Source organism: Monodelphis domestica, chromosome 1, assembly GCF_027887165.1.
Source record: "Monodelphis domestica isolate mMonDom1 chromosome 1, mMonDom1.pri, whole genome shotgun sequence".
Lineage (NCBI taxonomy): Eukaryota > Metazoa > Chordata > Mammalia > Didelphimorphia > Didelphidae > Monodelphis > Monodelphis domestica.
The window spans coordinates 508,736,108-508,763,510 of record NC_077227.1 but is presented as its reverse complement, the minus strand read 5'-3'; the positions used below and the strand labels follow the sequence as shown (position 1 = coordinate 508,763,510).

At 36.5% G+C, this 27,403-nt stretch overlaps 1 protein-coding gene across 1 annotated transcript; it reads right to left on the bottom strand.

The window, feature by feature from the left end:
• Positions 1–1,319: 1,319 nt before the first annotated feature.
• Positions 1,320–27,403, bottom strand: YWHAB (tyrosine 3-monooxygenase/tryptophan 5-monooxygenase activation protein beta). Its single transcript, XM_001369872.5, has 6 exons — positions 27,164–27,403; positions 12,141–12,443; positions 9,439–9,562; positions 5,837–6,000; positions 4,144–4,239; positions 1,320–3,292 (listed from the first exon to the last, which is right to left on the bottom strand). Exons 2-6 carry the CDS (start codon positions 12,438–12,440, stop codon positions 3,236–3,238), a joined length of 741 nt encoding a protein of 246 aa, XP_001369909.1. The 5' UTR covers positions 12,441–12,443; positions 27,164–27,403; the 3' UTR covers positions 1,320–3,235.

The following is a 27,403-nucleotide window of genomic DNA, read 5'->3' as shown; positions in this document are numbered from 1 at the left end:
TACTATAACACTCTATCGCACCTACTGTCCAGTTCATGGTTCAGAGCTCCACCTTCTGGAGCTTTTCAGAACAAATCTAATGGCTCTTCCATAAGACAACTTTTCAAATACTATTGTAATCTTCTCTTCTCTGGGTGAATCACCCTGAATTTCAAGTGATTTTAGGAGATGGTCTTGGGTCTCCTCTCGCAGTGCATTTCCATTCAGTTGGACAGGGTGATCTCTGATACCTCTTCTGAGGTTTTGGCATGTGACTACTATTGTGGGTAGTTAGGAGGGAACTTTTCATTAGAACAGAACCAATCTTCGCTTGTAATTTCCCTTCCCACACACGTCAGACTCCTTTCAGCACATTCTAGTCTGTCAACATTCTAAAACATGGTTCCCTGAACTGCACACAAGAGTCCAGATGGGATCTGTCCAAAGCAATGAGGCAGAAAAACTATCCCTCCCACTCATTCTGGACAACTTGTCCCTTATTAATGCAAATTCAGTTCACTACTAGTTCTGTGGTTACATCATACTGCGTATTTTGTTTTTGTCTGCTGGAATACCTCACATTTCTTTAGTACTGTCCAGTTTTATGCTTTCCTAATGACAGTGAGGTAGGTATTATCCCCATGTGAGACATAAGGAAAACTGAATTGGAGAAGGGAACTGGGCCAGACTAGATGACTTCTGAAGGCTTTCTAGCCTTGAGGTTTTTTGTGTGCCCCTGGCCTTTGGGCTAGAAAGTGGCATGTTACTCATATTCCTTGCTATCTCTAGAGCCAAGTTACAATTTATAGTGTTTTTCAGTTACAGGAGGATAGATTACTTCACATCTATAAAGTTGTACCTGTCACCATTTTACAGATTGTCCAAAAGCTCCTGAAAAGAGAAATGAATTCAAGATTAAGTTTTGAAGTCTTATTGTTAATAAGACTGTGTTTTTAAAAAAGCAACAAATTACTTCTTCTAGTCACCTTTGGTGATTTATTTTATTTAAAAATCTTTACTTTTTGTCTTAGTATCAGTTCTAAGACAGAAGGGCAAGGCGAAAGTTAAGTCATTTTCACAATGAATCACTGAATATAACCACCCAGACCAGCCTATACCTATACCCATACCTAACCACTACAAGGAGTTAAGGGCTATATAAATCATAATGCCCATACAAAATGATGCCCATTATGGATAAAATGAAAAAGTCACCCCTAGTGGAAGAAAACGGGTTCTATGAAACCAAAGGCTGGGTATTCAAAATGACCAGTTAGTTCCAGCAGAAGTACAGATCTCAAATCTCCACTAGGAAGAGAACAAAACAATCAGAGGCTTGATTTCACTGATAAAATTTTTTTATTTCACTTTTGAATTCTTTTACACTCTTCCTGATTATTCCATGTAAGGTGAAACTAGAACTGTTTAAAAGACAGACACAAATCTAGTACATCAATAACCAGGGATTTTGTTTTTGCTATACTATTTTCACAACCACGTGTGTGCTACGCAATATACCCATCACAGAAGCAAACGTTAGGCAGAATACTGGTCAGTAAAAACAAAGCAAAAAAGAGCTACCAGATATACAGACAGGCTCGGTTCCACATTCACTACTGCGTTGATCAAGCGCCAAGGACTAACTGCACAATGGTTCAGCTGGGGGGTAGGGGGTGTTTTTTGTGAGTTTTTCTTTTTCTTTTTTTTTTCTTTTTTTTAATCAGTGCGTGAATTTTACTTGTTTCAGCAGACAATGGACAAACAGATGATATCGACAGCTCAGTGGAATGTTAAGGTGGCGAGACGGTGCTGTGAGACGATAGGCCTGGATGCTTGGAGTCCTTTCCTGTGCATGGTTCATGCAACTTCCTGTAAATTAGAGGGTCTCATTTGGGCACGCCTTGAATTAGGTACTAACAAATGTGTTGGGGGGCTGCATTCCAGGGAAAAAAAATGGCAACTACTACAAACTGATTTAAGCCAGATCGTGGGTTTGACTTAAGAGCAATATATGCTCAAAGAACTGAAGGAAGACTGAATGCAGCTCTGGCCTGTCCATGAATCCTGGAAAACTCCCCTGCGCTACCCCCTCCAACCCCCCCCCCCCGCCCTTCCCCTGCCCATATATTCACAAAGAGTGAAGCAAAAATATACAGAAAGACAGAATTCACAAAGAAAAGAGGTAAGAGGAGTCAGAAGGAAATAAATCTAGGAAGAAAAAAAATTACATTAATAGGCAGAAAGGACAGTGTGGAAAGAATGGCTGGAGACTGCATTTTGAGTTCTAAACTGGGAATACCCTAATGGTTTAGTTTGGTTTGTTTGTTTTTTTTAATTTTCCAAAAGAAAGGCAATCTTTAAGTACATTATTCTTGAAGGTAATATCCAACAAACAGATAAGGCCATTCATAAAATATGCATCTTTTCTTGCTTCAGCTCATTTGTCACGATGAAAGAATGATTCCACTATTTAAGCATAAGTTGCAAATTGGTAACTTATTGCCTTGGGAAAGGGTTTTGTCACATACTCAATAGCTGCTGAGAGGTCCTTCCAACTCAGAAATTCTGTGATTCTAGGTTATATGTGCATTGGACATATTCAACTTTAAAATCAAAATGACTGTCACAAAGGAATTTGGAGATCAGGGGTCCATCTTCCCCAGAGGAGAAGGAAACTGACAAAGTGACCCTCACCAGTTGTGGACTATAATTAATAGTTTCAAGTGATGTAGAGTCTGAAGCCCTGAACAACAGGTGGAATCACTTTCAGTTGTCAATGAGCTGGAATTACCAGATGGGTGTTTTATTCCTCATCCCAGCGTCACAATATAATCTCTATAACTTTCTGTACAACTTTACAACAGGATTGTACTTTGACTATTTGGATATCAGATTAAACTTTGAAAAAAGTTACACATAATTCAGGTCTACTTTTTTTTTCTTACCAGTAAGAGTTCTGCTAAGTTACAAAACCCCATAATCACAGTGTTCAGTTAAAAAAACAAAAAGAGAGAGAGAAAGAGAAACACTCAGTAATCCTAACTGTCAATGTTAATCAGAATCAAACTCCAAAATGCCATCGTTATTTGTTTTACCAATCTCAGTTTTTGATACAAACACCAGCTGTTCACCCTACGGACTGTTTTTGCTATGCTGAGGTTGTGAAAAGTTGACGTACGATTCTTGGTCGCACAAAGGGATATATGTGTAGGGTACAGAGTGATATTGAACAGACTTTAGTGAAGCATGCTAGCCATTAGTTTTCTCCTTCACCAGCATCCCCTTCATCACCCTGGTTTTCCGATGTCCATAACTGTAAGAAGAAAAAAGAAAGCTGTTTGCACTCACTTATACAATTAGCCAGGCTTGCTCTAAACTACTTTTCCTAATTAATCTTATTTTCTGCTACTCTCCACCCCTCATACTCTATTCAAATTATAATCTTTAGAATATGCCTTCATTCTTTCCCACTCCCACATCTTTTTGCTTTTTCTATTCCCCCCACTCAGAATGTCCCGACCCACCAATTTACTTGATCTTAATCATTCTTCAAACTCAAAGGTCACTTCCTTCATGAAGTTTTTCTTGACACCCTTCTCTCCCCCCCTCCCCCAAAGATGGAAATAATTTCTCTTATTTGACCTTGTAGCATACTTTATATTTTACTCATGCAATGGCTATACTCTTAATTTGTATTAAGTCTATACATTTTTCCCGTCTTCTAGACTGCAAATTCCTTGAAAGCAAAAATATCTTATTTATCTTTTATTTAATAAAGATATATTTATTATCTTTATATCTAATCTTTCATTTATAATAGAACATGGTATTTTACAAATACCTGACAAACAAACCACCTAAAATAATGCTATTCAATTGCAGGTGAATGGAAAGGTAAAGGTTTTAGGTAAGAAATGTATAGAGCTAGAAAATTTTATAAGGGGATCTGGAAGATAAATGAAAATCTACACAGCCATTTCTTAGATGGCATTACACAAAAATGACAACAGGTCTTTCTAACATAATGTTAATAATTTTTTCAGGATTCCAGCCTCTAGAAAAAGTGGTGATAAACTCATAGGAAGTGGCATGTAACAGTTAATTGGGGATAAAGTGGTCTGAAGCACAATACAGATGAGGTAACCATAGAGCTGCAATACTTACAGTGAGATTGTCTCTGAGTAACTGCATGATCAGAGTACTATCTTTGTAAGATTCTTCATTCAGTGTATCCAGTTCAGCTATCGCTTCATCAAAGGCCTAAAACAAACTACAAGGATTTAGCACAGAATTCCTTGGCACTTTCTCTTAAGGTCACTAAATTCAGTTTTCTTTCTTGGCCAAACCAGTAAAGAAAATAGTTCTCCATTTTTGCTTTTAGATTATGGGTACACAGCTTATGATTCTGCTTACTAATTATATGAGCAGATATTACCCATTGTGCATTTGCAATCATTACTCTTTAAAGATAAAAGATACCTCTAAACTACAAAGTTCTTAGGCAAGAACATTCCAAGAATTAATTTCTTGCTTGCAGGCTGGCAAGAACCATTACTAACATCATGTTTTCTGCCTGATCTATTAAATTCCTACATTGTAAAAAATGTTTTCAATTTATTTTATGATCTAATGCTCAAAGTCATATAATGAGAGGGAACAGTGGTCTTCTGAAATACTCCTAAATCAAATTTACAACTATGCTACAAACCATTTTTCAAGATTCATTGTAATTCCAAGTCATATTTAGAAAAGGTCTAAGTGTATTTTCAGAAGACTACCTCAACTACATGGAAAGAGCAATCAAATTATTTAAAACTGAATACGGAAAAATGGGAAAGGACCTGTTTGTACAAAAATATTTATAGCTGTGCTTTTTGGGGTGGCAAAGAATTGGTAACTAAAGGGATGTTCCTCAATTGAGGAATGGCTGAACAAAATGTGGTATATGATGGTGATGGAATACTACTATGCTAATAAGGAATGATGAACTGGATAACTTCAGAAAGAACTGGAAAAACCTCCTTGAACTAGGAGAACATTATACACAGTAACTGAAACATTGTGAGATGATCAAATATGATAGATTTTTGCTACCAACAGCAATACAATGATCCAGAACAATTCTGAGAAACTTATGAAAAAGAATGCTATTGACCTCTAGAGAAAGAACTGTTGGATTAGAAATGTAGTGAAAACATAAGATTTATCACTTGTTTATTTGGGTATATGATTTGGGATTTTGGTTTTATAAGATTATTCTCTTAAAAAAATAAATATTATGGAAACAGGTTTTGAGTAATAATACATGTACAACCCAGTTGAATTGCTCATCAACTTCAGGAGGGAGGAGAAAAGAGGGGAGGAAAACAACATGAATTATGTAACTTTTGGAAAATTTATGTGTAAATTTGTTATTGGAATAAAATATAGATAAAATTTAGCAAAAAATAAAAAAGAATACTGGAGTTAACAAAGTGGGGACACAAAAACTAGCTTAGACTTGCTTAATTTGACTTCAGTTCTTGGTATGATGAATATCATGCCTTTGACTGAGCCCTAGCACAACAACCAGGAAAGCAACAGTCAAGCTATTCTATTTCAGTTTCTACCTCAAAAGTCCCAACTGACTCTAGAAGACACTAAGATGAGAAAACAAAGAGAAAGAGGATTCAGTGGCATGTCAACACACTTAGCCCATAGGTTGTGTGCATATCCTTCCAAAAGGAATGGGTTTTCATGGAAGACTGTGTCAATGAAATAGATCAAACAAGCTTCAGATAGAAAAAAATAGTTATGAAACATAATCCTTTCTGTTAATCAGGTACTTAATGGGAAATAAGGAAAGGGTCCAACTCACCGTTTTTGCCAGACTGCAAGCTTTCTCAGGTGAATTTAGTATCTCATAGTAAAAGACAGAGAAATTGAGAGCCAATCCAAGTCGAATTGGGTGTGTAGGCTGCATTTCTTTCTTACTAATTTCAAATGCTTCCTGGTAAGCCTGTTGGGAGTTTGAAACTGTAGCTAGAAAAGATTAAAAAAAATTTTAAGTTGCATTCATTCACAGGTTAAAAGCATAATTTATGCTCTCATGTGGTCTGATAATATTTTGTAAAAACTATTTTAGTCAGGTTGGTGACAAGTCACCCCCCCCCCCAACCCTCATGTAGCTGTCCAGTGACATCTACCACAGCCTGTTATTGGTAGAAACAGTTATACTAGGAAGCCTAGCTCCCCCAGTTAAACACCTCTAACACTCTAACTCTCTCTGTCTCTCTGAAAACCTTACCTTCTATCTTAGAATTGATTCTAAGTGTTAGTTCCAAAGCAGAAGAGCAGTAGGGGCTACAAAATTTGGGTTAAGTGGCTCACTCAGGGCAATAAAACTAGGAAATGTCTGAGGCCATATTTGAACCCAGAACCCTCTTATCTCTAGAACTAGATCTCTATTCATTAGTTCCTACAAATCTCTTTCAAAAAGGACAGCTGAGTGGTGGGCCCACAATTAGCTAAATACATTCATTATATATACTCTATGCCATTTTTTAAATGCCCAGAGAGAAAAGTTCATTGGCTTCCAACAGCACAAAGCATGACTGAGGATTAGCAACCAGAATGATCCATATAATGCTTTATTCCCTAAAAACAAATCTTCAGCCAACACAAGACCATCAATTTGGGAAATCTGTGTTTTGTTTTTGGTGGGAAATGCGAATTAGCTTTTAGCCCAAGAGATTAAAATTTGAGTACAAATTCAGTTAGTCTTAAACCCACTGAAATGAGTTTAACAAAAAGTGAGGTGTTTTGGATCTCCGGGATATTGTAGCTTCTGGTTTCCAGTGGCCAACAACAATCGACCACTTACTAGATTTTTCTGGTGTCCAGAACAGTGGCAGGGTTCTTATACTACCATTTCTGTCGCTGCATCGTTAATGATGATGTTCTATGTGGCTAAGTACCTGGACTCATTCTGGACATAAGCATTTCAGTTCCTTAGGGAGCTTTTTCAGCCAGTGGGGGGCTATGGGGTGAGGGTCGAACAATCACTTCTATCTTCCTTTCTGAGTATTTCTGGATAAGGGATTCAAGAAAACTTAAATTGTAGTTGTTTTTGCTTTAATGTAATACTTAAGAAATGGAATCAATTTTCCAAGGTCAAAGATGAATAGTTTTTGTTAAATGCCCTTTATGCATCTTCTTAACAAACTAGTTAACAGATATTTTTGTATTTGTAAGCCTTAGTCATGTTTGCAGAACATAATTTTTGTGTTTATAGAAGACAAGTATTTAAATCTAGCAGTTCATTTTACTCACATAACACATGTAGAAGCTATAAAAAGTTATGGTTAAACTTTTTGCTAGGCTTTAGGCCCAATTTAATATTAATATCAAGTATTTATATATCACTTTTAAGGTTTGCAAATCACTTTACAGGTAGTCATTTGAGCCTCACCACAACACTATGAGGTGTTAATATCCCCATTTTACAAATGAGGAAATTGAGGCTGAGAGGTTAAGTCTCTTGCCCCGATTTAAATAGTAAATGTTTGCAATAAGATTTAAATTGAGGTCTTCCTGGCTTCAAATTCAACATTATCCACTGTGAATTCTAGAAGTCTCTGGACAGTCACCTCCTTGACAAAGATAAAATCACAGAATATAACCCCTATGATGTATATCTCAATTTCATTCTTCTTATTATTATTAGAAATTGAATATGTTAGATATTAAACTTAAAAGTTTTAACTGACTCGGAGGATAGCTTCTAGCTTTTAAAAAAAGTTTTATGCATTATACTTAAGTAATTTGAGGATGTTTTCCAATTCTGAGATATTAAGGGATGTTGCACAACTACTACTCTACTGAATGTGTACAAGTCTCATGAAACTGATAATGTATATACTCTCACATGGCTTAAGGTAATAGAATTAAAGAGAATCTGTTATTACAAAAAAAAATTGCAATTCAGTGGATTATTGCTCACATCATGTAAAGCAGTGACAGAAAAAAAAATTAACTGACCTACTGAATGAAGTCACAGTATCACTACCCGTTAAAAAACAAAGTGGTCCAGTATCTTAGCCATTATTGATCATTTCAAAGATATCAAAAATAATGAAAATACACTTCTAAAAAGAGATGCACCCAAATAGTCAAAGCCAAGATTTTTTTTTGAAGGTAATGTTACTAAATTAGATTTTAAATGCTAAAATCATAGTATATGAATACTATTTTGTTATAAGAAATTATGCAAGGAACAGTTTCAGGCACACCTGGGAAAATGTTTTTGAAATGAAAAAGAGTGAAATGATAAAAATCACACAATAAAAGCACTTTAAGGACAAACAACTTTGAAAGATTTAAGAATGCTGATCAATGTCCAACCACAATTTTAATGGACCAGAGGACTAATGGTAAAGTGTGCTCAAAACCTCCAGACAGAAAAGTGACGGAAATGATATAGGATAAGCTGTACTTTTTGGACTTGGCCAAAGCAACAATCTGCTTTGCCTATGTACATTTATTATAAGATTGTTGTGTTTTTTTCTCCCAATGGGGAGAGAAAATAAGATTTTTATTCACTGAAAGAATAAAATTAAATTTTAAAAGATTTTTAGATTTATATCTCATCAATAAGATATACTTATTGTCATTTCTGAAAAGTCAAGCAGTAGATTAGCTTAACTTTCTTAGAAAACTTCAATATTTTGAGCCATTCAGGGTCATTTTAAATTCTGACCACTACAAATAATTGTAGCTCACATTTCTATAGTGTTCTATAGTTCCTAAAGCACTTGGATTAGTTAATAAACAAATATTTTTAAGCATCTACAATATGTGCCAGAAGAGTTTAACATCAGAATACAAAGATAAAAGTAAAGCAATTTCTGCCCTCAAAGGAGCTTTCCTTCTAACTTTTCTCAGGGGAATACAGCTAGTAGGACTCAGGAGGACCTGTATTCAAATTTAGCTTCAGATCTAGTTTGTGTGACCTGGGGGCAATTCCTTTGACTTAGGAGTTGTTGTTCTTAAGACAGAATGTAAGGGTCTATATAAACAAACAACACTGGTAGGTGAATGGTACATGTATTTCTAACCCCATTTTGAGACTTACAAAGTTTTTAACTTGCCTGAAGTCAAATGCCTTGTAAGATAATTCAGGTCTCTCTTGGATCCAAGTCCAATGTTTTCCCCACTAAACCACATCATATGTATGTATGTGTACATGTGTGTATATTTGTAGTAATATATTCTATTTTACATTGGGTAAGGTTTACTTTTTTCTAAAGCAGAAGAGAAAATTAGCAAAATCAGTACATTAAAAAATTTTTAAAAATATATTCTATATTCTACACCTGGAACTTTCTCCTAAAAGCCAATATAATTCAAATTATGTCCCAAGAATCTAATAAAGCCAAAGTAGCTCCAATTTTGGTTAAATTTCTTTAAAACATTACTTACTTTGTTTATTGTCTCCAGATGCCACCTCAGAGAGATATCTGAAATAATCACCTTTCATCTTTAAATAGAAGACCTTGCTTTCTGGTTGTGTGGCATTAAGAATAAGATACTTGTCCAAAAGCTCCTGAAAAGAGAAAAGAATTCAAGATTAAGGTTTTGAAATCTTATTGAGGTTATTTTAATAAGTCTGTGTATTTTTAAAAAGCAACAAATCACTTCTTCTAATCACCTTTGGTGACTTATTTTATTTAAAAATTTTTACTTTCTGTCTTAGTATCAGCTCTAAGACAGAAGGGCAAGGGGCTAAGCAAAGGGAATCAAGTGATTTTCCCAGCTCAAAGTATCTGAAGCTAGGTTTGAACCCAGGTCCTCCCAATTCCAGGCTTGGTGCTTTATCCACTGTGGCACCTAGCTATCCTGATGACTTATTTTAAAGATATACTTTTTGAATCAAACACAGACTAGAATGCTACTTATTAAGACTACAACAGAAGGGACTGATTCATGCACCAAGCAAAGGATTTATCGGCCTAATAAGTCTCTTCCAACTGTGAGATTGATTCTATGAATCTTTTTTAGCTGAAGTCAAATCATGGTAGGATCCTTGCCATTAAAGACTATTTACAAATTTCTTTCAAATTTTCCATAGCAATGTAAGGAGTTCAAGCTTTATGGAGAATATTACTTCTGGGGCAGCTTAATCTCAGTTGCTAGCTCTTTCCATTTCTCAACTTTGGAACCAATGCTTATCAATTCAAAGACAAATGATAACGGTTTAAAAAAAAGGAAGAATATTCCTTCCTAGAATAGAAATGCTAAATTACTAAAGGACAGACAAGGCTTCCTGTAGTCCAAGTATAAAATGCCAAAAAACTGCAATCGTCACCACCCAAAGGCAATTAATTTATGATGTGTCAAGTGGTCTATATGATTGCCAAATGCTGGTAGCAAGGGAAGTCCACAATTTTTGAGTCTCACACAGGCAATCCAAATACTTGATTCTGGCTATTCAGAATGACTTTCCTCATTTGAAAGGAAAAAAAAAGGGAATATGAAAAAGTTTACAGTAATTTTTATGCCCCATACTAAAGATGCCCAACATATATAAAATATCATGAAGGTCAAGGAAAAAGAATATTCCATTTGGGATAATAAGTTTTGTACAGTTTTTCAAAAAGAAGAGCTGAATCTTGGGGTACTATAAAACAGGGGCAATTCTCTGAGGTCCTGTACTGCTGGTAACTGGACAGGACCAGCAAGAGAGATGATCTACTCTTTTCCCTCTTCAGAGTTGCCTGTAATACTCATTTGAATAAAATGTCACTCGCTCTTGACCCATCCTTTATCAAACATCTTATTAGGTATAAAGAACTAGAATACAGACAAAACCAAAACTATTCTGCCCTTGAGGAACTTAAAACAGCTAAGTAAATATAAGGTAACTTGAAAATGGAGATGATTATAAAAGGCTTTATATAGGAGGTGGCACCTGAGCTCAGCCTGAATTTTAAGAGGTAGAGTTGGAAAAGATCACATTCCAGGCTTGGAAGGACAGTCTGTACAAATAAAAGTATTAAGATGGAAGACAGAGTTCAGTCAGCAGCTAATAAGTCAATTTGGCTGGAACATAAAGCATGCAAAAAGTAACAATAAGTCTGGAAAAGTAGGTGGAAGACAGATTATACAGGAATTTGAATGCCAAACTGAAGTATCTGTTGTTTTATCCTAGAGGTCATAGGGAGCCACTAAAAGTTTTTGATAAATGATAAGGTCAGGCTTATGTTTTAGGGATATTAATTTAGCAGCTGTGTGGAAGGACTGGCGAAGAGAAAGCTCGAAGAAGAATGACCAATTAGAAGGCTATTGCAATACACCAGATAAGAGGTGATAAAACCCTCAACTAAGTTGATACGACATGTTATGGATACCAATCTGACAAGAAACAAGATTTGGCAAATGACTGGATATTTAGTGAGAAAATTTATTTATTTTGGACCCTTTGAATTTGAGATACTGAACTATAAGCACCATGAGGACAGAGAAAATGTCTTATTCATCTTTCCATCTGCTTCAGGGAATAGCACAGTACTCTTTACATAGTAGATACATAACAAAAATATTGAATAGATGCTCAACTGTCTATACCCAAGATAGTAGAAACAGAAAACTCCATGAGTAAGAAGTTCCTCATTCCCTTTTATTTTGCTTTAGAATGCATTTTTTTTTTAAACTTTGATTTCTCACTCCAAGCTTTAGTTACTAACAAATTGCTTTTTTTTTTTCTCCCTCTTTCAGCTCCTGTCTATTTGGTTTAAATCTTCACTGGGGAGGAAGAGAGTAATGAAAGACTGCTTTTTTTGATGGGTAAGCTTAAGGTAGGAAGGAAAAAGAGATCCCAAAGTATAAAATCAAACATATTCTATAAAGCATATATGGGGTGGGGTGGTTTTGGGGAAGATAAGTTAGATTCAAAACAACAGACTTAAGAATTAGAAAACTTGGGTTCAAGTTCCATTTATGATATATACTAGCTATATGATTATGGGCGAGTCACTAATTAATTAATTAATCCTTAAGAATCCAGTTTCCTTCTTTGTAAGATGGGGACCATAAACCCTCTATCACCTATTCTAGTTTTGTTGTGATACTGCAATCTATAGACTTTTAATCTCTCTCTAGATATTAACCAGTATTATTATTACCAGAACATCATTGCAGATATCCTGCAATTCTGCTTCTATTTTCTCCCGGTACTCTCTGCCCATCTGCTGCTTCTTCTCACTTCTCTCTGTCTTCTGCTCAATGCTGGAGATCACTCGCCAGGAAGAACGTCGGGCACCTACCACATTCTTGTAGGCTACTGAGAGGAGGTTCCTCTCTTCATTGGACAGTTCATGCCCTTGCTCAGTGACTGCCTTCATAGCAGCAGCCATGTCATCATAACGTTCAGCCTGCTCGGCGAGTTTCGCTTTCTGCACAAGCTCACTTTTATCCATGGTCATTCCCTAAAGCAAAAACACAAAAGAATGTTAAATGACAGACGCTGCAGCAAATGAACTTGAACACCTTTCAGCTAATAGATTTTATAGGATGTTGGACTTAGAAAAGACTTTGATTCATAGAAGACAGACTACTAGAGCTGGGAACCTCAGTTACAGAATTTTAACCCTCGATAGAAACTTAAGACTAAAACCTTGGAGTTTAAAGGAGCTTTAGAGATTTTAGTTGAACCTGTCACATTTTACAAAGGAGAGCAATGAAATGACATAGCTCAAGGTCACACACAAAGACAGTGACAAAACCAGGATCAGAACCAAGTTTCTATCACCCGTTAAGTATTTCTAAGAGGCTTTCACACATACCTTTTCAGGTATTGACAAAAGCAAGACAAAAGCAAAGATCTGTCCAAATGTACATTTCTTTAGAAACTGATCAAAGAACATGAGATCCATTTAGTATTATATATCTTTATAAAGAAGATTGATTTTGACATCACCATTTACCAAGCAAATCACTAATCCAATATGGGTTTCAGTTCCTCAGATATAAAACAGGTATAATCCCTACCCTGTTCTACAGAGCTCCATGATAAAATGAGACGATGGATAGTAAAATTAAGACAACAGGAAAATTCTACATAAATAAAAAGAATGAATAAGTACTGAATATAAGAATATCTTACTGAACACTGAAATTTTTGTCAATGGTGATTTTATCTTTTATCTATCTTTTTATACACAAGCCAACAAACACATCTTAAATCATTCAATTTGTTCTAGATTCAACTCTCCATCAAAATAATTACCATTTAAACATAGCATCTGCATTTTTCAGTCTACATTTAGCCAAATGATTGTTTATTCACAAGTAATTTCCTTTCTGCCCACTATAGCTTTAAATCTAAATATATACATCCAATTATTTAGAAGCTGCAGTAATGTTATCAGTATAGAAATGGGCTGACAGTTAAATGCACATAAAAATTAAAATATAACTTCTAAAACAGTATCGGGACATTACAGCATTTTAAAACAAAGCTTCCATCATTCAAGCAACCTAACTGAAAACTCTAGAAATACCTTGCAAAAATAATTTAATAGTGAAGCCACCTAAATTTTAGAATGAAGGAACCAGAGAAGTGGCTTGTTCAATGTCATGTCAAGTTAATGTTTAGGACTATTTAATCTTAAATATCAGGAAATTGTATAAATAAGATCTCTATCACAAAAAATGCTTAGCTATTAATCTGTCTAATTCTTTATAATCTCAATTCAGGTCTAAATCCAAAATAGGCCTCAATCTTGACCCAAACTGATTAGTGTATTCCATTTGTATTTACTTACTATCTACAAAAATAGCACCTCAAATATATCAAGTGTTTTTCAATCATCCCATGCACTTATTAGGCACCTACTAATTCAAGCCACTGGGCATACAAAGACAAAAATTAAACAGTCCCTACCCCCAAATACTTGCTCCACAATCATCCCATGAGGCCAGTTACCCAAACATTCAAGACTAATCTTGTGCTGATAAGGAAAGTGACATTCATAGCTTAAATGATTAAAAAAAATTAGAGGAAGTAAAGCTGAGGCCCTAAGTTCTTCTGACTCCACATCTTGTAGTCCTTCCAATATGCAAAGCTGCCTCTTGCCAATTTTATATAAAGTATATCATCTCTACATTAACTATAGAAGGTGAGTTCTTTGAGAGCAGGAACTAGTCTCCCCTTCTAGCAGAGTACTTAGCACATAGTTTTGTTTTGTTTTTTTATTTTTTTTTGGTTTTAATTTATTTCATCAATTTAGAACATTATTCTTTGGTTACAAGGATCATAATCTTTCCCTCCCTCCCCTCTACCTATTCTTCCCATAGCTGACACGTAATTCCACTGGGTATTATATGTATCCTTGATCAGAACGCAGTTTTTTAAATATACATAATTTTATGGCATGACATTTTTTGATATCTAAGATAAAGGATTTAGTAAATACCTGCTGACTGACTATGATGTTTACACCTAAGCAAATTCCAGTAGCTGTAGGTTTACTTAATTTGATAAATGTCTTTACTGTATCACTATGACTTTAAGACTTGGAGTTAGAAAAGACTCTAGAAATTTGAATCCTGAATTGAATAACTATTAGCTATGTGACTATGGAAAAACCATAACTTCTCTGAGCTTGATTCCTCATCTGTAAAATGGGGCAAATCTCTTAAGAGACCGTTTAAGAACCAAACAACAACATATAAAACACTCTAAAAGACTTAGAATGGTGTGTCAGCTTTTTAAAAATCCTTATTTCCTACTCTAGCACAGAGTGCTCTGTACTATTTTTCTGTGCTACTATTAATGGAACCAAAGAATGCTTATGTCGAGCATGGAGGCCACTCAGTTAAATGATGCTGTCAGCCTGGATTTCAAACCAGAGGTGGAAATGTTATCAGGATTTTTTTTTAAACCTCTCTTACTCCCACAATAAGGACATACCAATATCAGTCAAGAGGGTAAATACCCTAAGTAAAATGTCAAATAAATTTGGATCTCACAATGTCAGAGCTTTTTTTTTTTTTTTTAGGTCTTTGAAATCATCCAATGCAGTGGTCTGTGTGGTCCACGTACCCTGAGGGTTTCTGAATTCTTTCAAGAGGTCAGCAAGGTCATTTATTTTCATAATAATGTTGATATGTTCTGATTTCTAAAATGGTAAATACTGATAGCTACAACTCACATAAACAGAAGCTGTGTAGGATCCTCAATAAATTTTAAGAGGTTCTTAGGACCAAAAAGTTTAAGAGCTGCTGATTTAGTCTAATCTAACCCCTCATTTTAGTTTTACTTTTTAAAAAAATAACCACAATTGCCAACTTCTGCCTTTTGAATCATCAGTCCTTCATATAAAGAAAAGCATATAAGTAAAACCAACAAATAAATACAGATGTATCCAATTATTTCACATTTTATATTCAAAAAGTCTCCTCCTTCAGTAGACCAAACATTTTTACTAAGGAGGTGAGACTGATTACTACAATTAATCATGTCAATATCCTTTTAGTACTATTTTCATTTATATTATTGTTGTCACTGGACATTCTGTTTTAGTTCTCCTTCATTCTGCAATGATTTATATCAGCTTTCCTATGTTTTGCTGCATTCCTCACATTTGTCCCTGGGGTGATAATTTCTCCTTATATTCAATGCCCCCAATGGATGGGAACTCCCTTTAAATAGAGGATTCTTTTTTCTGCCACTACAATCCTATCATAAATATTTTGGTAGAAGGGGTATTTAAAAAAATCTCCTTAAGATGTACTCCTAGCAGCATAACCCCCTCCTTTTTCAGAGGGCAAGGAAAGTGACTTTGTTCAAGTTCATATAGCTTAAATCAACAGCAGAACCAAAACTCCCAATACCCAGTCTATTGCTACTATACATATTCTTCTGGAGAATCACCAGGTTATAATTAGGCATGTTATGGCATTAAGTTTCAAATGATTATTACCTTAAATAAATCTGTCATTCCTTAATAACTCAGAATCATGCTTGACTGGGGGTAACAGGAGTGGGGAAACACCCTTAAACTAGAAGCTACAGATAATACTATATTTTTGACTAGCTTCTAAGTCATTTCTAATCATTCAGCATTTGTTCTCCCTGTGGTCTGAAAGATTTAGACTACTTTGCCCAGAACCCAAGTTGTCTGTAACACCACTTATATGACAATAAGATAGGATAGAAGAATAAAATCCATTCTGTGGGAATTTAAATAGTGGTTGATGTATGTAACATCTTACATAATTTTTATTTCCTGAGGAAGGAGAGAGCTCCTGGTTGGAAAAACCTTTCTACAGGTATAGATCAGTAACTGGAGAAAGGGAACAAGAGGGGGAGAGGGAGAAGGAGAGAGGGAGAAGGAGAGAGAAAGAGAGAAGAGGGGAGAGAGAGAGAGAGAGAGAGAGAGAGAGAGAGAGAGAGAGAGAGAGAGAGAGAGAGAGAGAGAGAGAGACACACATACAGAGGCAGAGACAGAGTGAGAATGACAGAGATAGAGGCAGAAAGGAAAAGTTAGAAACAGACAAAGGAGAGAGAGACAGACAGAGAAAGGATAGTAAAGGAGGGAAGGAGGGAGGGGGGGACAGATAGACACATACAGAGGCAGAGACAGAGTGAAGTGAGAATGACAGAGATAGAGGCAGAAAGGAAAAGTTAGAAACAGAGACAAAGGAGAGAGAGACAGACAGAGAAAGGATAGTAAAGGAGGGAGGGAGGGAGGGAGAGAGGGAGAGGGAGAGGGAGAGGGAGAGGGAGAGGGAGAGGGAGAGGGAGAGGGAGAGGGAGAGGGAGAGGGAGAGAGAGAGAGAGAGAGAGAGAGAGAGAGAGAGAGAGAGAGAGAGAGAGAGAGAGAGAGAGAGAGAGAGAGAGAGAGATTAAAAGTCAGGTTTAAATCAAGGGGGAAAAGTTAAACAAAGTGAGTATTCATCAAATCTATCCCAGGGATAAGTGTTATTCTATTTGGTACCAAAAGGCTAAGGATCAATGAAAAGTGGCAAACAGACAAATTTAGGGTAGATGTCAGGAAAAACATTCTAGGGATTAAAAGTTGTCCAAAAGTGAAATGGGCCGACTGGTAAGGTGGTGGATTCCTCTTCCCTTAGGGTCTTCAAGGTTAGATTAACATTTGTGGAATGTTATTTACAGTGGCAGTTCCTTTTCAGGTATGGGTTGGACTAGAATTGCTGCTGGCATACCTTCTAAATCTAGAATCTTGCAGCTCTATCTTCCTGACTCCAAGGCCAGCCTTCAATCCATTATGCCATATTGCTTCTCACCTTACACAAACTAAAGGCTACTATTTATTGAACAAATTTCAAATGGAAAGAATCAAACTATACTAGTCATACCATGTACAATTCATTTCTTAAAAAAACAAACTCACTGCACCTATTCTTCAAAAACATATTATATACTCAGTTTTCTCCTTGTATTTCTATTTTCTTCTTATAAAGCCCCTCTATATCCAGTATATGCCAGATTAATCTTCCTAAATTATTTTTCATCCTGTCTCCATTAAAAAACCATCAACAATTCCTGTTGCATATATATAAAAGCATTTGCCTTGGCGAAAATGCCTTCATATCTATAATCTCATTTGATCTTTACAACTGTGTGGTGAATCACATAAAATCATACCCCATTTTATAAATGATGAAGCTAGAACTCTTGCAGGTAAGGTAATTTGCTCAGTCACACACACAGCCAGCCCTAAACTCCAGGTCTCTTGAATGGAAGTTTAGTACTCTCCCTTCTCCCTGCCACCCAAAAGTATTTAATCAAAACATAATAGCAAAAACAAAAATATAAGGAGTCAAGGGATAGATCCTCAAGTCTCCCCTTATACAGATAGATTTAACTCTTTCAGGCTATAACGGAAGAATAATTTAATTCTCCCCTAATCTCACATACTCAGAAGGACAGTGACTTCAAAAATCAGTCTGACTGGCAAAAACTTAGGACATTTTCTGCCTACTGGTATTCTACAGGTATAGCATTGGGATCATGAAGAGTCTGCCAAGTACCTTGGGTTCAGGGATACCATGGCAGTACTAATCCATACACTCTGCATTTCATTGCTCTTTCTACAATACTATCCTGCCTCAAGCCTAAAACGTCTGCTGACTTCAATGTCTTCCATCATCTGGTCCCAATATAGCCATTCAATTCATCATCTACTACTCTCCAACCCATTTTCTTCTAATCAGACTGGCTTCCTCATTGTCCCAGAAAGGTCATAATGACTTCTATTCCTTTGCTTATATTATCACACATTTCTGCCCATTTCAATTCAATGAACTTTTACTGTTCACAATATGGAAGGAATTTTATCCTAAAACCAAGCTTAAGTCCCAGTCCCTACAAGGCACTTTCTCTGACATTTTTTTCCATATTCCCCTATATCACTGCCCAATCAATACTGAATACACAATAGGCACTAAGTTTATTAAATAATCTTATTTCAGATCATACAGACCATCAGTAATATACAAAGAAGAGAATGCAGGTTAACTAGCTGATGTTCTACCATATTGCTGCCCAAGACAAAAGAAATCATTTGGATCTACTGAGAAAAGCATTAGTTTACCTTAATCTGATATGAGGCTTTAATCTATGACACCACCATTTTGACATAATAATCCTCTTCATAATGGAAGCACATATTAGTGATTATCTGTAACTATGTCCTATTTCTGTTTAAAAAAATGAACGTTCAGGAGATGGTTCATACTTCTTAATTCCTGGGGTTTTGACTCAAAGATGTTATTTTTAAAAAGCACCAACAGGGGAACCCTAATTTGCTTGCTAGAAACATCTGAAAGGCTCAAGCCTAGTCATCAGGATTGGCACAGTATACTGTCAAGATACCAAAGTAGACAAATATACTCATTACAGGCAGCAGGAGACTAACTCTGCAATGAGTCGAAGTCATTTTTCATGTGTGTGGCAAACATAAGGAAATACTTACATGTCTATGTTTTAAGAGTAGGATTTGTGGTTAATGCACACCCACCTGATGGGTATCAATTTGTTCTGTGCCATTAGATTTTTCAAGTCAAGAAAGCTGGAAAGCATTTTTCTGCTACAAGAAACCATTCTATGGAGATATCACATAAAACACAAAGCCCTGATTATAGTGATGTTCATCAACATATTAAGATTTCCTGAAAATACAGCCTAGTTCAAAAGATGGGAGAAAATGTGTCCATAAGTTAAATGTCTCCCTTTCCCAAACCAGTGACATTTCCTGATAGAATTCTGAATAGTACAATTTCATAATATTCAATCATTCAATCATTTTTTCCAATCCATTTTTCCAATGGCTAAAGGAAAAGTTAATACACGATCAACATGAATGACCATACCTATTATAGCTAATACATAAGGAATCAGGGGAGGGCGTTTGGCTTTTTCTATACCTGCCCAAATAATTGTGCCACTAGTTCGTCCAACTGAGCCTCCAATATTCTGTTAGTCTGTGGTTCAGTCAATTATGTATAATATGTGTATGTAAAATGTAATTGATATATAATAATTTAGCAACTTTTATTTGTACAGTATTTTATAATAAGAGAACAAAATGAAGGGACTATAAGTCAAGCAACAAAAAGAAGTGAGGAATGTTAGGTTAAAAGACTTAGAAGAAACAGAAAGAAAAAATTAGTGAAGGGTCTAAAATCTCTGATGATCAAGAGGCTATTCTGATGAAAGGAAAAATAGTAAATCTTGAGTTAAAATTAACATTTTTATTATGAATATTTTAAAGCAAAGCAGAGCTGAAGTTCAGGGCACTGAGAAAAAAGGTGCTGTGCTACTGCAAAGGATACAAGAAAGTCACATAGACCAGGTGGTTTGTGGGTGTTAGCCAGAAAAAGTTGAAGAGTTTCTGGCTCTTCTGTGTACTGCTGGGAGAAAACCACTCATTGAAAACACCCACTCTTAAAATGTCTATGTTCCTTTCTATAACCAAAATTAAGAAGCTTATAATGTTTGTTACTCCATTCAAATTTTTGAAACATTATTAAAAACAGAAGTTAGTCATAAAATAAAAAGTTCTTAGTACTGTGGGTTTCTCTAATCACCATGCACAATGAACACTGAGCATCTAGGAAGTTCTCCTCAGCAGGGAAGAGGCTGTCTTCTAACTCTTGCCAATGTTCCACTGGGTACTGAATTATCATGACTAAATGTGTGATCAATTAGAAAAGTTTAACTTAAAAAAAAAATAAATAAAAGATAGGGGCTAATTGATTTGCTTATGGTCAAATGAGTCACTGGCTCATGATGAAGATAATAAAATCCAGTCTTTTGGCATTAAATGTTCTATCCATTAAGACAACAAGCTGTTTTGAAAAACACCATCTGCTAATAAACTGGAAAATAATTCCATAGTCATATATTTAAATATATTAGTTTTACAATTAGGTACAAACAAATATATATTTCTGTCCAACATCAGGATATAATAGGCTAATAATAATTCAATAAATACAATATTAGGACCTTCTACATGCAAGGCAACAGGGACCCAGACAAAAGCAAAACAGTCCCTGATCTAAAAGAATTTGCCTTCTACTAGGAAAATAGAACACACATGAAGGGTACAAGGAAAACTGAAAAGAGAATACTAACTCAGGAAAAGAAAATTAGGGAAGGTTTTATAGGGGTAGTACCTGAAATCTTCTTTGAAAGGAGCTAAGAATTCTAAGAGAGCAGTGGGGAAGAAAGGCATTCCAGGAATAGGAAATAACCTATGCAAACAAATGGGAATGCTGAATTCTGGAAACAGTTGGTAAAGCAAGTTTAGCTGGAATGCACAAGGGGGAAAATCTGGAAAGGTAGATTGAAGTCAGAATGTGGGAAGTGTTAAATACTATGCTGAAGAGTTTATTTTATCTTAATAGGGAGCCAAGAAAGATTTGTGAGCAGGAGAATGCATAAGTCACCTATGCCTTAAGGATATTAATCTAGTAGCTATACAGAAAATGAAGGTAGTGAAACCAATTAGGAGATAATTATAGTAGTTCAGGTGAAAAGTGATGGTAGTCTCCACAGGGTAGCAACCATGTGAAGAGAAAGAAGGGGGTCTATGCAAAATTTCGTGAAGTTAGACATGGAAAGATTTATTAGCAATGGGTTGGATATGGGAAGTGGGCAAAAGGGAAGGATGAGGGACTGCTTCATAAGTGCAAACAATTGTGACTAGAAAAATGATGACAATAATGATAGAAATGGGAAAATCTGGAGGAGAGATAAGTTTGGTTGAAAGAAGATGAGTTCTGTTTTAAAAATGTTTGAGATATCAAAGGGACATCAGATGTTCAGCAAGCAGGTGACAAGAGAATGGGCTAAAGACATTTAAGGAGTCATATATGTACATTTAATTGAACTGATGAAAATTGATGAGATCATCTTGAAAGGAAGAAGTCTCCAAGACAAAGCCTTGGAGGACAACTGTGCTCAATAAGTAGGAGATGGATAATCAACTGGCAAAAAAAGAGAAAAAGAAAGAAAGAAAAATTCCAGAGTGATCAGATAGGTAAGCAAAAAACCAGGAGAGACAAGATTACAGAAGGTAATGAAAGAATATCTGGAGTAACAATGATAGTTGACATTTATATAGCACTTTAAAGATTACAAAGACCTTTAGCTATATTTTTGTTCATCTGTTCCTCCTAACAACAATTTAAGGTAGATAATATAGATATGATAATTTCTGTTTCACAGATAAAGAAACTGATATTCAAAGGGATTAAGCTCATGGTTACCCATGGGCACACAGGTAATTAAATACTGACTTTTTCTACTCTACTAAGCTGTCTCTAAGGTTAGGTGTCTGTCTCTCTCACATTCACATGCTTATACACACTGGTTATCACATATATGACAATAAAAAGCAAAGACAGGGGGGTGACATTTTGCCTTTTTTGAGAGCCATTCCAATCTTATTTCAAACCCAACCTTCTTTTAGATTTTCAGAATACAAACATGCTCTCTTGCACATCAATGTGCAATTTAATTGCATATATTACCTATTAATGGACACTAGGGCTAACATTTCAGAACAAAAATTTAATTCCTAAAATAAATAAATGTACCCCAATAGACTGTATGACCAATGAAACCCTCCACAGAAATTACAACTGTAATTAGTTCTAGAGTTGTATCTTTGTTAGAAATGTAGGTCTACTTGCCAGATGGTATTACCGATGGCTAGGTCATAGATCCAATCCAATTCAATCCAACTACTGTTTATTAAGCATCTTTGTGCAAAGCACTATACTAAGTACTGGAAATATAAAGAAAAAGCAGGAAAACAGTCTTTGCCCTCAAGGAGTTTATTTCTTCTGATTAAAACTGGGTTTCAAAATGTCCTGGGAAATGTTCCTAAATTCTGCTCTTTCTAGTCCAACCATCTCAATTTACAGGAATTTTAAATGAAGTTCAAGAGAAAATGAATTGCCTAAAGTATAAGTAGTAGTAGAACAAAGAGTAGGATTTAGGTCTACAGATCCCCAGTTGAAGTCTATTTCCATGACACAAGGCTGCCCTCCAGAGGAGAAAAGGCAAAGGCAGTTCTTCAGCTTTAACATTAAAATGAGATTTGAGGATATAACAAAGGAACAACAAATTCTCTAAAGAGTCAAAACAGCTTAAGGCAACCCATAAGGGGGCAAACTCTAATACCTGATAGTATTCATACCTGCTTTACAGTTGCTTTTGAATACCTTGAGGTCAAGGCATTTCAGAAATAGCTTTCCATGTGGAAACTTGGTGGGAGAAAAAAAAAACACACAATGAAATAAACTAATTAACTAGCACGAAGGTAAAAAAAAAACTTAATTATATATAGAAAACTGGCAAGATAAAAAAAAAAACTAAGCCATCTTCACTGACCTGCAGTCTGCTTGGAATGACTTGTTCTCTGGATGCTAAATAGGTCATTAATCCTTTTCATCTCTTTCCAATTATTAGAACTAGATATATGTGTCTACATTAAAAGACATTTTAGGGAAAAAAAGCTGTGAGATTATTGGTTTTTAACATAAAAGTCACTAAGGAAACAGGCAGGAAAAGTGGGCTAAGGTATTCAGATTCATTCCCCTTAGAAACGTTAAAAAACAGTTACAAATAAAGGGGATCAAAATTTACAATCAAGTTACTATAGATTATATATTTCCTGTTAAAGATTATTATATAGATCACAGATGATATAATTAAGACCAGGAAATTTATTTAGGCTGATTATAAAAGGAACATGGAACAGTTCTCCTGGTCTCCCTGGCTTGGGAAGAATTTGTTCTAAGGCAGAAAGAGCATTGGTCTTGGGAATCAGAAAATCTGAATTCAAGTCCTAGCTCTAGGTCTCAATTTCCTCAACTATAAAATGGGGATAATCCTTACTTCATAGGGGTTATCGAGAGGATCATAAGAAATAATATTTGTAAAGTGCTAAGCAGAGTGCTTGAAACACAGCAGACAATTAACAAGTGCTTGTTCCTACCCCATCAATACCCCTATCCCTGCCTCTGGTGGTTTGTTAGGACTAAATGATAATGGATACAAAACCCTCTAAGGATTATTCAAATGTCAGTTTATTTATCGAAACATTAATATGCTGCTTGAAATGTTGTGGTATAGATGTTTTTCTGGAAGTGAGGAATACTGGTGTCTTTTGCTAACTAACAATGTATGTGACACTAGGCAATTTATTTTACCTCAATGAGACTCAGAACTTTTTTTTAAAGAGAGATGCCTTGATGATTTTTAAGATGCCTTTCAACTCTGACATTCTTATTTTATGGCACGAGCATCATTCTTAGGAAGGTAGGGAATAAGAAATTATATCCTTCCTTAGGTAAAAAGGTAAACCATTTAATCTGAGTAAACTTGTTACAAAGCTGAGTCCCTTAGACCTTGGTGCTCTGTCCCATGCACTTTCTACTAGATGACAACATTTATTAGGATATCTACTCCAACATAAACGTTTATAGGAAATTTAACATGATAAATAATAGGAAGCCAATCCAGAAAAACAGATGCTTAGAGGCCATACCTTCAAGTTCCAATAGAAAAGAACTTAGAAGAAATTTCTTGGGCTGAGAATAAACTATGAGATTCTGATAAGCCTGGAATTGCCTAAAATAACTGACAAATTTCTTATGGCTTTATTACCCACAACATGGAGCCCAAAAAATAAAATTAGTCTTGAAAAATTGAGTGAACTAATAGATACTGCCCCAGTCTCCATTTCTAGTATCCACCAGAACACTTCAAGAATCCCTATAAAAGAAAAAGTCCATTCCTCCCCCATAGATTTTGTCTTAATTTCTTGCTTAAACACAATTCTTTATTTTCACAGAATATTTAAGAGCATACTAAGGACTAAATGAAATTTACTATTCAGACTGAAGTACTATACACTATGTTGAACTATAGTACTTATTTAATGAAAAGTGAGATTGGAAGGGGGCAGCTGGGTGGCTCAGCGGATTGAGAGCCAGGCCTAGAGATGGGAGGTCCTGGGTTCAAATATGACCTCAGACACCCTAACTATGTGACCCTGGGCAAGTCACTCAACCCCCATTGCCTAGTCCATACCACTTTTCTGCCTTGGAACCAATGCACACTATTGATTCTAAGAAGGTAAGGGTATAACTAACTCACTAACTAAATAAACAAAGAAAAGTGAGATTGGACAAGTTTAATTTCCTGATCCCATGAACTAATTATGTAGATGTTATTTTCAGTACCACTTAGGAGACAATGTTGCCAGGAGGTAAAGTGATATTCCAAATATTCACTCCATTTACAGAAGCATAGATTTTTTTTTTAATTCTACAACTAGACAAATGCCATCCTTATGGCTAATTGTCTAATTTGAATTTTCTTCCAATTATCTGTTAACTACAAAGCAATATGGTTTAGAATTTTAGTCCAGACTTGTGATTTTATAGTATAGGAAACTCCTAGTGAGGAAAACTCTCAACCAATGCTGATGATCAGCAACTATTCAACAACATATAGCCTTAAGAGAACTGTGTGGGCCACTAAAAGTGGAAGTCATTTGCCCAGGGTCATACAACTAATGTTAGAGGCAGCACCTGTATCTTAAATCCAAGTCTTCCAGACTTAAGTCAGCTCTTGTCTCAAGACATAAGGTATTATAAGCAAAAGAAACATCTATATTAATACACAAGTACTTGAAATTTCTGATCATGCCACCGTGAAAGCAACATGTTTTTAACTGGTCTGGATCAGAGCTGAAAGCAAAAAGGCATCTGATATGTAACCTACATTTTTTGCTGCAAGGGACCTGAGCTCTGGAACTCTATAAGCCTGACTAGTTAGGAATTTACCCAGCCTGCTTTGTGGAGGTTGTTCCACCTGTTCTATAATGTTCTAGTTCTAAAATGGTATCAACAGCCATAACTATTGTATGACGGACCAATTATTTGGTAGGGGCTAATTTTAACCATAACTGTAGGCCTGACTCTTGCTGATATGAATAATTATGATTATTAAAGGCCATTAAATCTTGATGTATATATAGTCTTGGCCAAATCACACTTCTTATAAATTCTTTATCCTGTGAGATACGTTAATAGTGACTAATCTTACAAGGGAGTCAGAGAATTTTAATCTAGCAGTTATTAGTGAATTGGTCTTTCATGTTTGGAGGTCAGACCTCATGTCCTAGTTTAAGACCAATAAAAATTAATATGGTTTTATCCTCAGCTTTTCCTATGCTACCCTAGGCAGGAATGCAAGAAAAATGATAAGACCTGTTAGGACTCTCCCAACTGATGAGCCACATATACTGGTAGAAATCTATAGCATATGCACAAAGCTGAAATTCAATTCATGTAGAAAAAAAAGGAAAATATAACTTCTAAGCCCCTACGTGGCCATATGTGCCTAACAAATCTATGTAAATAGTTTTTACACCATCTTTCACAGCTTTACCTGTGTTTGACCTCTTTGCTTGAGTACAACAGCTCTCTCTGGCTTTCTAGATTTATAAAATCTGGCCAAATTCCACCCACCCACACAGGGCAAGTAAAATCAGAGCCTATCTTTACCAAAGAGAGTACAATGAGGGCCAGAAGGAGGAGAGTACATTTTTATTGGTGGGCTGATAACCTTAATAATTTTGCCACCACAAACCTATTACATTGAGATTCCAAAAAAAAGGTAGTGCCTTTCTTGGAGGTGGAGAGGTGAAGCTACCCAATTTACACACTCCCTCCTCATTAATTTCACAAATACTAAATCCAAAACGTAACTGGGCCCTGAATAGGTAGGTGCCTGCTGGGCAAAAAAAAAGGAAAAAAAATTTTAAGCTCTGGTTATTAAATCCGTATTCTTCAAAGAAAAAAAATTCCTTTTTCTTTTCCAGGCTTATTTTTTTTTTGAAATACGTTTGACTCAATCTGCTGAGAGACTTGAATTTTCATATTTCCAATCGTAATTCTGGGCTTTACACGACATCAAGTGCACTGGCAGAGCCCCATAACCACAGAACGATGAAATGGCTTGACTGCAAAGCAGAGGGTGGGGGCTCATTTCCGTCTGCGCCTCCCAAGGTTAAACCCCTTACTCACCAACAGTGGGCCAAGCTAGGAGCTGGGGATGAAAAAAAGACCCGCATTTTATTAAACAATTAGATATATATCGATGAAGAAAACGTGGGGCGCAGGCAACAAGGCGGAAGCAGCCTGACCTCGGGGCCCAGCTGATTCCAGGGTACCACGCCAGGTTTGAGAGGGGATGGTCGGCGGGAGGCCTGGGCGGGGGCGGCTGCAGGCTGGATGCTGGGATACTCGAGGGGAAAAGGAAAGGAAGGGTGGATGGATGGATGGATAGATGAGCAGTTGGATGTATGGATGGACGAATGAATAGATGGACAAATGGGAGAAAGGGGCCAGGTGTGGGCCCCAAAAGGAAAGGGAAACGGAGCAGAGGGCGGCCCTAGCGGGAGGCGCGGGCCCAGGCCGGAAACAGGGAGGGGCCGACACGGACCCAGGCATGGCAGGGCCGTTGAAGCCCGATTCGGCCGAGGGCAAGAGGGGGCCCCCTGGCCATCAATGACCCCGCCCGTCTACACGCCCGCGGGGGCTCGGCCTCCCAGAGGGGAGGCGCTGGGTGGGCCCCCAGGGGTCCCGCACTCACCGTGCAGCGGGCAGCGCGGCGACAGCACACTTCCCAGCAAGGCTCCGAGGGCAGTTACCGCTTCCTTCCCCAAACCTTTCCTCAGGCAGTGGCAGTGGCAGTGGCAGCGGTGGTGGCGGTTCCCTGGGGTGCGGCAACGGCAACGGCGGCAGCGGCAGCTCCACTTCCGCTCCGGTCGCCACTTCCGCTCTGACGGAAGCTTTGCCCCGCCTCCTCCCCCCACCTTCTGATTGGGCACGC

Bases quoted from the DNA above. Each gene is read 5' to 3' on its own strand.
- YWHAB (XM_001369872.5), bottom strand. From the start codon at position 12,440: ATGACCATGGATAAAAGTGAGCTTGTGCAGAAAGCGAAACTCGCCGAG. The intron at 9,563-12,140 runs GTAATAATAATA...TTCTCTTTTCAG, and splicing joins ATATCTGCAATGATGTTCTG to GAGCTTTTGGACAAGTATCT. The intron at 4,240-5,836 runs GTGAGTTGGACC...AGTTTGTTTTAG, and splicing joins CTTGCAGTCTGGCAAAAACG to GCCTTTGATGAAGCGATAGC.